Source organism: Passer montanus, unplaced genomic scaffold (genome assembly GCF_014805655.1).
Source record: "Passer montanus isolate IOZ18808 unplaced genomic scaffold, ASM1480565v1 scaffold8, whole genome shotgun sequence".
In the NCBI taxonomy this organism is placed as follows: domain Eukaryota; kingdom Metazoa; phylum Chordata; class Aves; order Passeriformes; family Passeridae; genus Passer; species Passer montanus.
The window spans coordinates 12,193,162-12,205,416 of NW_024373256.1; the positions used below are offsets into that span (position 1 = coordinate 12,193,162).

At 37.5% G+C, this 12,255-nt stretch overlaps 1 protein-coding gene across 38 annotated transcripts in view; it reads right to left on the reverse strand.

Moving 5' to 3' along the window:
- RBFOX1 (RNA binding fox-1 homolog 1) overlaps nt 1–12,255 on the reverse strand; it is a 1,145,409-nt gene that overhangs the window by 148,480 nt on the left and 984,674 nt on the right. Inside the window, exon 1 of one of the 38 annotated variants that reach the window (XM_039732156.1) lies at nt 8,772–8,875. The exons of the other annotated variants lie outside the window; for them this stretch is intronic. Coding sequence (XP_039588090.1) covers nt 8,772–8,828 — 57 coding nt within the window. The 5' untranslated portion in view covers nt 8,829–8,875. Of the gene's footprint in view, nt 1–8,771; nt 8,876–12,255 lie in introns of those variants that run through there. 38 annotated transcript variants of the gene reach the window in all.

Genomic DNA, 12,255 nt, shown 5'->3' on the forward strand with positions numbered 1-12,255 from the left:
TGGTCTGCTTAAACCTACCAGAGTAAATTATTCCAGTCCTGTGAACCCACTCAAAATATTACAGTCAAAGAATCAATCAAAGGGTTTTTTTTTTTAAATGACAACTACTAAGATTTTCTGTCTCCAGCACTATATGCTTTCACTAGTATTGAGTCAATTTGAGAGAACCCCTTTTGTGTGACAGATTGTGGCTGTCTGCCACACACAGATTTAAATGTGTACAGAGAGATCCTCAGCTGGTCTGCATTCTCAAAAATGCTCCTTGCAATTCAGCTCAATATTTTGATATTCCCAGAACACAGGTTTCATATTTTTAATATAAGACAATTAAACTATTTTGTTAATAGCCCAAACCCAAACAACAGGTAAGTGATAGTACACAAAGGCAAAAAAGAAGAAAGATCCAGCAACAAATAAATTCACAGTGTTTCATCACTTTTTTCAGAAATCTCTTGTGGTCTGGTCCATTTAGCACCTGCTAAACCTAAACTCCTCTTAAAAACTGTCAACAACTGAGGTATAGATTAATTTCAGTCCTGATCCCTTGCTGGTGTAAGTACCATTTAGAAAAGAAAGTCATCCTTCTGGTCCTGCTCTAATTCACATGCACAAAAAATGGTATGGATTGGTCTCAAGCAGAAACCAAAAGAATTAAAACAAGCCCCTGCGAACTTGCCTTGCATGTAACTGCTGCCATCTTAATAAGGTGAGAGCAGCTTTGAAATCCCAGGCAGCTTCAGAAGCTGCAGCCCAGTCCCTGCCATATGGAGACAGCCTGGAATCTGTCAAGTTCACTTAGTGAATTTTATCTTTGGGGAATCAGTCAGGCAAGCTAGATCAGAATAAACAGGCTGCTGTTGAGATCTGGAGGCTAATGCTGGTACAGACTGGACTACTGAACCACAAAAATCAGTTTTAAATAAACATGTGGCACCTAGAAAAATTAAGAATAATTAAAGCTGTATAGCCACAAAAACTATGTGGGATTTTTACTAGGAGAAGATGCTCTTCTCCCTTTGCCTACAGGAAATAGACAGACTTTCAATTTCTTTCCATTATTTCTAATATAGAAAGGTATAACGACAACATTTAATGCTTTATATCAGCTTTAAGTATCAATAATTGAAAATATCCCATTTAAACATTTTGCCTAATTGGACACCCTTCTTTATAACTGTTCAAGGAAACATAACACAGTGAGCAATGTCATGTTCACACAATCTCCATGCAAGCCCAAGCTGCTGCTTCATGCTTCGATAGGAGATGAAAATCTGGGGTCTCCAAACCTATCAAATTCTGTTCTGATGGATGGGGATAAGATAGACTTTTTTGTGCTCTGGGTAAAAGCCAGAATGTTAAATGTAATCTTCTGCACATGCTTTTACTGATATTCAGCATAAAAATAAGCCTTATCCATTTTTATTAGTTGGTCTGAGCCAGAACCAATTCTTTTGATGTCACCTAGCTTATAAAATGCAGCACTATAGGCAAGGGAGGTTTTAAAATGCTTCATAGACTTTATCCATTATATTAATGGGTTTCAGATTGCAATCTGTGGAGCCCTTTCTGGTGCTGATCCACAGGCAGCTGGCCAGTCACCTGGAGCTGGCTCCTCTCCTTGTTCCCCTCTGTTTATTCCCTATAAAGACAGAGCTGAAAAGGGGCAAACAAAAGATATAATGCCATTTTTAATGCTATTTTTTCTAGATAAACACTTGCAGTCCTTGCCACGTGACCATCCTGAGAGGAAAGGACTGTGCAGGTAGGAAAGACAACACAGACTGCTGGCACTGTGGACTGTACCAGACAGGAGAGGGATGAGAAGAACAAGAGAAACAATCATTTTACTATAGGAGTTATGTGATCAAACTTTAAACTGAATTGTTAAAACAGTTCATTTTTCAGCATTCTCCTGTTTTTTCAGGCGACAAGCTGAATTTTCCCACATCGCCCAGCAAGATGAACTTTCCCTGACTTGATATTTTTCAGAATTATTTTTTGTTTAAGAATGTACTGAGAAAAACTCTTTAGAAATGGTATCTTGCACTAAGAAAAAAACCACTTATTTGAATACTTTAAGTGCCACTTAGGATTCATCCAGGGAATTCAAGTTATCTCTTCACATAAAGTAAACAAAGAAAGCTACCCTGACCAAGGTCACTAGAGTAGGAAAAGCTTCTGGGAACCTAATGAGGAAATCATAATTAACAAGACATCTGTATTTTCCAAATTATTGTTTTAAAAGTGGTTTTATGCTAATAGCCCTTCATTTAAGTCATTTCTTATTTTCAGATGTGCATTTTCTATGTGTTTTAGCTGTCTTTCCCTGGCGCTATCGCTTCACCTTGATGGAGAAACACAGCCACCACATGAGATTTTGGAAGTTGTGCAGACACACCAGTCAGCCAACCCAACAGAGTATTCCTTAACAGCGAAGAGATTCAACAGCTGAAATCACTTAAGCTATCAGTAATAGCTGCTATTAGATCAAGAAAATATTGGTGAGTGCATGCCCAAGCAGACAGCACATGGCAGGAGAGAGTTTCATTCAGAGCAGCACCTGAATGGGCATTTACTGCCCCAGTTCCACAAAAGGAGCCTGGGGAGAGCCAGATCAGTGTTGTACTGGCACTTCCACACCTGGGAACAGCCAGATCCCTGCTCCACTGGGACATTTCACCCCTGGGAACAGCCAGATCTGTGTTGTACTGGCACTTGCACACCTGGCAAAAATGGGGCCGCCTTTCCCAGCAAAAAAGCCAGACTGAGAAAGCACAAGGGAGGCAGGAGGACAGATAAAAAATGGTCAATCCTCATTGTTTGGTGAGGGGATCCACCATTGCTGCACCATAACAATGTGGGCAGCTAAGTTTAAAATCAAATTTAAGAAACATCTGCAAGTGCCCCTAATTTTTCCTTTACCATGCAGCCTAATAAAGCCTAAGACCTAAATATTTACTATAAGTGATGATTAAAATCCTTGTTTTCCAACGAAGAAATTTCCTGCTTAAATTTAGGGTATCTCTCAGCCCAGAAGTTTTCTTTTCAAACAGATGAAATCTCTCACAGTTAATTATGTGTGCTTACTTCAGACATGAGGAACAAATTATTTCTATCTTACATATTCCATCCAAATATATATAGATCATAACATCATAATAAACCACTTCTTTGTTTCCAGTGATGACTTTTAAATAATTTTAAATATATTGTAAATAATTTTAAATATATTGTACAGTATTTTTCACTCATTCGTGTGAAAAAACCTCCAGATTGTAACTCTTCTTATGGATTAAAAAAAAAAAAGTATTTCCAAATTATATAGTTAGTTAGTTTTCTTTAGGGAATATTCATAGAAAATTATATACACTGGTCATAAAATCACTATAAAAGAGTGAAACTTTAGCTAGTTACCAGCAACAGCTTAAAAAATACTAAAAATAAAAACTGTATAAAAGCCATGCTTTTAGCTCTCATTTCAGAACATTCTACAGAAACTAGGAGAAGTACCAGCAGCATTTCATCCCAACTTTAATAAGCAGTAAGCATTGATATCCAAATAAGTGTGTTTTGTTTAGATTTTTTTTTTTCTCACATAGAGGAGGAAGAAGCCATAAGCAGATGTTGCAGGATCTCCCGTAATCATCTCATAGCAAGTTTTATGAAATGTCTCAAAGCCCCATGAGCAGGAATAAAAGCAAAAGAAGTAGTAAGACAGAGCCACATTAAAGAGAACAATTTTCCCAGAGCCTCATCCTACATCATTTATCACACCAAACACAAATCTCACACCTGTTCTTTGTAAAATAGATTTGCTCAACTCTCTGACAAACACCTGAAATCCAAGCAGTTCCAGTGGGCACACAAAATCAGTGACTCACCATTCACAATCAAGAGCTTGATGACACCTTTCATTCATAAATATTGAATCAGAACTTTTCTTTATAGAAAAAAAGCTGGAACCTTTACCCTCATCCCATCCTGCCACATTTGGGACATAATTCCTTACTGTCTCTATGCTTCACAGTAAACTCTATAAATAGGTAATGATATCTGAACTTCTTGTCATATTTATCTGACCTCAATATATCCGATTTGAAGTTCTCAAGAATTCTAATTGTCACCAATTCTAACCTTAATACACTTCAATCTTAGTTCAAATTTAAGGTAGGTCACATAGGATCCTATTTCTATTCATTTGCAAAATGTGTATTCTTTTATGTACCTATGATGATAAAAAACAGGCTACAGAAGATGGGATAGTTTCATTCTTTTTGTTGTTGGACAGGATGTTCAAAGGCTCTGTCAAATATTTTTGCGGGATGTGTTTAATCCTAGAGCTCTCAGACACAGCTTGTTACCTTCTCTCCACTTCAACACAGTTTCCTGATGTATTTATGAGGCTGAGACTAAACTAGGTCTGTTTGAAAAAAAGTAAAACCTAAGAAAAAAAATCCTATTTTAGCCTGGTTAGGCTGAATCCCTGTTAGCCAGTTCAAAGGTTTATGCTGTTGTAATAACCGGGACTGCAAAGAAATGCAATATATACAACACATGTCTAAAGAGAAAGTAGCACATTAAGATTTCCCTGCAAATATTGCCAAAGTTTATAAAGATCAGATTTCAACGTGTATTTTGCCACTAAGGCACTGCAAGAAGCGGTGACTGAAAGAGAGGAGCAATTTACCAGAGCCACTGCTCTGAATGCAGCTCAGATTCTTGCTGACACGTGGTACAGCAAACTTACTGAATGATCGGAATCTGGCTCTGCCCAGGAAATGGCTCTCCCTCTTTCACACCAAACCACCAGCACTGGTGTTGGCAGGTGCTGTTAGCTCAGAAATCCAGCTGAGAAATGAACCCAAACAGCCAAGTCCCACCACTCAGACTGAGGGGAGGATGTCTGGTCCATCGTGAACCATTGCACTCATTTGGCATTCCTGCATCCTGATAAAAACAGGGTAAAGAACAGGTACCCACTTCAAATATGGGAAAGGAAGCGTGGAAAGGTTTAATGTTTTTTTTGCAAGGCCACACAGTTCCTCAGGGGCACAGGAAAGTAGGATCCAATAATAGAACTGAAATTCTCTTTTTGACATTTGACAGTACATACAAGCTACATCAGCACTCTAAAAAGTTCAAACCTATTTATTCTAAATATCTAAGAATGGGATTAAAAAAGTTATTAAAACATTTAAAAACAGTCTAACTTTTGGAATGCTATTTTCAGCTTCCCAAGGTTTTTATCCATGTGGGACTCTGGCAGTTCTGAAATCCTAAATAAGGTTTATAATATATTAATTCTCATCTCAATGATCACATTGTCTAAAGGTGTGTGTCACCCACATGACAGAAATAACACTCAGGCCATCTTTATTTTACCTGTCTTCTGTAGAAAAATATGGAAATAATATATTATTTGAAGATATCTGTATTATTTACTTCACTTTAAAGAAGACCTATTCTTGATCATAAAGGCAAGGAACAAGTGAATAATTCTAGAACTTTCAGACTGTTTTAGGAACTGATCCACTGCTCTGCCTAGAACACATCCCTGTCTCTTGTCCTTGAAGAAACAAATTATACTGGTTACCTACAACATGCTTGTTGTCAGGTTACAGCTCCTAGGGTGCTCTGAAAACTGAAATTCTGCTCATTGAACTTTTCTTTCTATTTTTAGATATACTCCAAACATGCTGCTCTCTCCCTCCACAGAGAAAAATCTTATTTTACAAACAGGTTAAGAACTTTCCTCAGTGAAAGCTCAGAAATACACAGCAATTTATTCACATCAGACTCTGCTCAGTACTCCTTTCCATTCAACAGCATACCTCCAGTGTGTCAACTTAAATAGTTACAGGGATTATAATAAAATAGAACCAGATTTAGATCCCTCAGCATAATCCTTAAAACCATATTCTGGACTGCCTGAATAAACAAATATCATCATCTGTACGAACTTCTGTGGGTTAGAATTTCAAAGCAGCAAAGTCACAGGAATGGATGGTTAAAATTTACCTCATCTGCCCCACCTCAGAACCATAAGCTACAGACAGCAGCTGAGAGTTAAGAGAGCAAAAGATGCCCTCAACCTCTATGAGTTTCTGGAAGTACATCCACTTTAATATGTTCATGCTCCATGTCAAACATCCCCCCTTAAAAGAATTTCATACCTTGTATTGCATTCAATATTGCAAATATAAAGTATCTGCTAACATTTAATGGCCTCTAGGTATAATCAGCATAAAACCAGCATAAAAGGGACTCAATATGAATAGGAAATGTTTAAACCAAATGCGATGGAACCGCATGGGGAATTCTGCCACACACGCTGTCCTTTCTTCTAGGAGGTCCTTCAGTGCCCTTGTAGGGGGTACAGCAAAATGATGTGGAAAAGAAAAGAAACCTAAGCACCATGATGCTGCAGCAGTGTTTAACCACAGCTTCAATGAAGGCAGCTTTGATCACTTCTGAGGGAAAAGCAGTGACCTGTCCTTTCAGGAGAGCATTTCCTCTTTTGATCTGAGCGTTGCGCTCACTGAGTTCCAAGTGTTAGTGTCTTATTTAATACTTAGTTACAAAAATATCATATAAACAGCTAAAAATTCATGACACTCACAAATCCCACTCCAGTTACTTTATATTGTAGCTGTGTTCAGTCGGCAACTTTGAAAGATGCCAGAGGTAGCTTCTAATGTGCTACAAAATCTGCAGCAGGAAGTAGCAAGTACTGTATAGATCAGCTGAATAGAACCAAAATATTTATCTATTATTTACCCACTAAATAGCACATCTGCCAAGTGCTCAATTGCCATTTCTGCCTTTGTCCCAGGATATTAAATATCCATGTTAATGATAGATAGGATATACAGCTACCTCTGAATGTCTAAAAGCAAAGGCTGTACTGGAATTATCCACAGCAGATATTTTCTAAGTTATGGAAGATAATGACACTTACAATTTATATATATATATATAGCCATTAAAACTGGAGTAAAATCTGCCTATTTATTTCAACTCAACTAATTCCCTGTTGATAAGAATAATTTTAGGTTTTGCAGAACTCGGGTAAAATTCCAGTAAAGACAAATTAACTCTTTCTCCTCAGAGTGCAAGACAAGAGACATCCCCCAGGACCAGATGTGGGACAATTAAAAATAATGATCATTGATATTAAAGATACATAATCCTAAAAATAAATTCATCCTTAAAAATTCCTTTAATATTTCATGACCTACCACTATTACAAATAATGTGACAGTCATCTGGATTTTAGATAATTATTCAGATTTTCCTAAAATTCACCGTCTTTAGACCTCTGAGACTTATTCCAGCTACCATTAAGAAGATACAGATTCCGAATTTAGATTTTAAACTGGAAATATTTCTGAATTTTTCCATTGTTTGGGGGAAAGGCTGTACTCAAAAGGCTGTACTCTGCAATCACCCCATACTGATCTCTACAGAAGACATCATGTTTTCCTCCTTTTTAGGCATGGATCCAGCACTGTTACATTTTGATCTAAATCCTAGATACAAGTTAAGTGATTCTATGATTCTAAGTGCTGGGAAGATGCCCAATAAATTTATCCTGAGAATTTGAAGAACAGATGAAAATGCCATTAAAGTAACACCTAAATTACAAGTTACTCCTCATTTTCGCTAAGCTGAACTCACAATTTTTAGTCTGTATCTACTCAAGATAGAACAATTCCCATATGACACTCCACAAACCAGAGCTTGCTTTCTCCTACACCAACTCCTTGTTATCTTAAGGTTGCCACCTGGAAATTAAATCTTACAATCCTTAATTTGTACCATTTCCAAGCACTCTGTCACATTAGAGCTACTAAGAATTATTCTCTTTCTCACTTAGCCACTTTTACATTTTCTGTAATGATCCAAGGATTTATTTCAACATGTAAAATATTAGTTTTTTAAATTTGTTAGTCCTTTAAAATTAAGCACTACTTGATACAATTTCCTCCATAAATTCATTTGGATTTGACTTTTTTTTCAGTAGTAATTACCTGTTGTTCAGTCTATCTGATATTCTAACACTTCTAAACAAGCAAGATTCTTATAACTCTTTACATCAGACAATTTACAATTCAGTTCTGTAAAGTAAATTACATCCCCTGACCTGCTGAAACCATTTATTGCACCTCTGCTTTTTGTTATTATTTTGGGGTCTGATTAAAGTAAAGACAGACTTCTCCCCTCTTGTATTTGATTGGTACCAGTGACAAATGAAATGGCTCATTTGTACTAAAAGGGTTTAAACCCTGTTTTTTGAAATCTCTGAACACTGAAAAATAACAACAAAAAACAACCACAATTCCATAAAGGTGCATAGCATTACTGTGTAGCCATTTCCACATCTCAGGACATGTTTTCAGTGTTAGCATGCATTAAATAGCAACAAGGAGAAATTACTTTGCACTTTTGAACCTGCTCCCAATGTGAATGTCTGAAGAAAAGTTTAATCTCTTCATAGCTGTCTTAACAATACCATGGCCAAAAGGGGAAGGTATGTCAAAGCAAAAGCCACAAGATGGAATAAATGGAAAGGACATGAAATGTTTAATTCAACCTCCAAAATGTTCTCGGATTTCAAGATGGCTAAAAAGACTCATAAGTTTAAACACAGCTCATATGAAATTAATGGCTTTAGGCCATGATCCTTCCAACCCAGGGACTCCCATTTGATTTGGAAGAGGAGTTTAGATGTATGGTAGTTAGTTTTAGAAGATCTGTTCCTCATTGGGTACCTGTGCTTTGGGTGACTGATTTTGGAAAACTGCAGATTTCACTGTTATCAAATTCATAACACTTCAAAAACTCCTGGAACAACTTCAGGACTCAGAGCACTTCAGTCCTAGAGGGAGGCAAATTTAACCGTAAGTAATGAAAGGAGAAAACCTTGCCACCTCCCCCCTGTGACCCCCAGCATTACAGAATGCAGAACTGCAGCATCTTACTACATCAAAAAGGGTAAAATACTTGAGGCACTTAGCCCGTTGCAAATTATGCTTAGGGATTTCTAGATGAATGACTTTTGTCTATGTTTACAGCCTTTCAGCAGAGTGCTCACTGTTTACTCTGGAATTAATCCAGGTCCATAAAACTAGTGATACATCAATGTAACAGATGTGCTTAAGTGACTCTGCATTATAAGGAGATCTGCTTTAGTTACAAAAACTCAATAACCAGTTTAAGATTATTTTGACAACCCCAGTCTGTAACTTATCAGTCCCTACTGTACTAATTCCTGTTGGTGGACTGGTAGTCTCTAGTTCTAATGACTTCATCATTTCATTATTTGTCTTTTAAAAGTATTTAAACTAATAAAGGCAACAGTGTTGGAGAATAATGTCCTAGTCCTTGACATAAATCTGAATTACTTCTATGATATCACTACATTGAAAACAGTTTAATTTGTGTTCATCTCATATTTACAAAATGCTGGAATGTAAACAAAGTTCCTTGATCTTCAGGAATAGGATGGAGCCCAAAGCAATGCTAATGCTGCTCTCTAAAGGACCAACACAGCAAATAAAATGCAGGTGTTGTTTAACAACTGCTAATATATTTGGCTTTAGAGGCTTTGTTAGAGGCCACTGTCATTATCTACTTTTCCAATCAATAAGTGACTTGCTTGCAACATAACTCGGACTATTTGAGTTGATATTTTCTGAAACAAGTCAGAGATGTTTAAGAGAAGGTGATATTAACAGCCATGTGCTAAATACAAAAAAAAATTAAAAAACCAAAAATCTATTTCAGAATGCTTTTTCTTCTTTTTTTGATGCTCTCTATTGTGAAACCTCTACAACATTGATCACAGAGAATTTCTTTCTTCAAAGCTAATAAAATCATTGAACTGATAGCAGAAGGTAGAACTCCAGTGTCCTAAAGAGGGCACTGACAGTTTTTCTCTCCAGTTTGAAAAGTTTCTATGTGTGAACATTTGTCCCAGCCAGAAAAGGCCCCGAGTGCATTTCTCATCCCATGAGGGTTTAGGGGCTTGGCACGCAGACAGCTCTTCACATACAGCTCAGTAACATCATACACATGCTGTCTTAATCTCATTCATTTTTAAAAGGTACAGGTAGAACCACTGCAGGTTTCATTATGTGAAGTAACAAGGAGTCAGATAGAAGCAAGTCTCCCATAAAACAGCATGGTTTGGGGTTTCCCAAACTCTTAGGCTGTTTTTGATCAAAATCTAAATTTTAAGTATGACAAACCTGAGGATACCTGAGCCCTTAATGTAAATATATGCATTCTGAAATGATACATATTTGTAGTGAGTGGTCACGCTGTGCTGTTACTCTAACTATAATATTCCTGAAACGCCTTTACAAAGCCAGCTGGAAACCTTGACATTTCATCCATATTGTTATTTATATACGTATTTACTGCTGCCACCTGCTTGCAACTTGGCTCACATCACAAAGCAGTACGTTTCCCTTGTTTCATTATACTTTGACATTTCACTAGAACTACAGAGCTGCCCATTTCTCAGTTTCCAATTGCTCTGCAGCCACTCTTGAATGATATTGGCTTAGTAATAGAATAAAGATCTTTCTCTGTGGTAGCACTAACCTCTCTTTTCCGTACCCAGATGGTACAAATCGCTGCTGGCACGTATAACAATACCAGCACAGCTTCTGCTGCCTAAATGAACCCCCATAAACCCCACAGAGCTAGATTAGATTAGGGAATTGGGAGGTGAGGAGGAGGCTGGCCAGTGGGCTCGGCTGAAAGAGATAAGGATTTGGTACAGGCTGTGTGTGGCTGTGATGGTGCACTCTCACACTGTAATGCTCAGTCAGCCTGTTCCTAGGGAAGAAAGCAAAATTAGCTAACTAAGTTAATAAACCTAATTTCATCATCAGTACCACAACATGCACTTTTACTATTATGCAAATAGCTGAGTTATTTGATAGCCCTGCTGCTTCACAAAAAGGCCACTTTCCAAGGAATCATGCTGGAAGGAGCAGACACCAGGGAACACCCAGGCTGCTCAAGTTTGCCTTTGTTCTTGCCTCACTCAGACCATGCAGCTCATGGGCCAGCTCTGACACTTCTGAAGAAGGCTGATCACCCCTATCCACACCCCCAGGCATTTAAAACCACATCTGAATTTGCAGTTGCTCTGTGCATATCCCAGGAGGAGTGCTGGCAGCCGAGCATGGTGTGATGGGATGGAGGGAAGAGGCCCTGGGAGAGCTGAACAGGCTGCTCTGGAGAACAACTCACTTGGGCCAGTCTACTTGACAGACAAAAAATGTTCCTGTGTTGTCAGTCCAAAGCTTTTCAGGAGCTGTTTTAAATGCAAAAATGGCAATCTACAGCATGAAAATCTTTACATGTGACACAAACCAAAGGTATAGTGCTTTTCATTTAACACAGGCTAAAACACAACCTAGCATATGCATGTATAATTCCTTTTAAGGAAAATCCTCTAGGTGTTCAGTATTTAAAAGACACTACAGTTGAGGGAAAATATATATATGAAAGAAAGATAACCAATATATTAAAAACTATTGTAAAAGTACGGCCATTTGGCATTTACATAAGCCATTAAAAAAGCTATTTATCTTGTTTCTAAGAAAGCATCTGCTGTATCTATTTGTAAACCCTGTCCCTATGAGGAGAACAGAGGAAGGCTTCTTGTGTAGTTAAAAGGCCAACAGTTAAAAATTACTGCAGTAAGGGACAAAAAGAAGGAATGTACTGTAATTTTTCCAGACCCTAAAGTGACATGGCAATGATAAGTTTTTCCTGCTGATTGAAAAGAAACTTCATCAAAAAAATCCAAACCTAAGTTCACTTAGTGTTAGAGGGCAAAATGATACCACAGGCTGCACCTGTAAATGAAACACAATGCAGTGTTTCTGCATTGTGAAAGACTTTTTTTATTGTTAAGGTTAATTTAGGACTATACCAAAATGATCAGAACTACACATGAAGCACTGAGTTTTGCTGCTGTCCTGATAACAATCACATCTCAGGACAGAACAAGAAAAGGCAAAGATTGGTCATTTCTCACCAGGCACAGGCAGGAAAACTAAACACACAAAACTCACGTGACTGAAGAAAACAATCTTCAGTTTCTAAACCTCATTTTTGTCTTAGCTGGGAATGAGCAAATTCACATTCATTCGTTCAGCCTCAAAATAAAAGCCAAATCTAAAAACACAGTTAATTTCTAGCTTGTGTTGAGGGCCTGCAAAAAATAAACTTTTT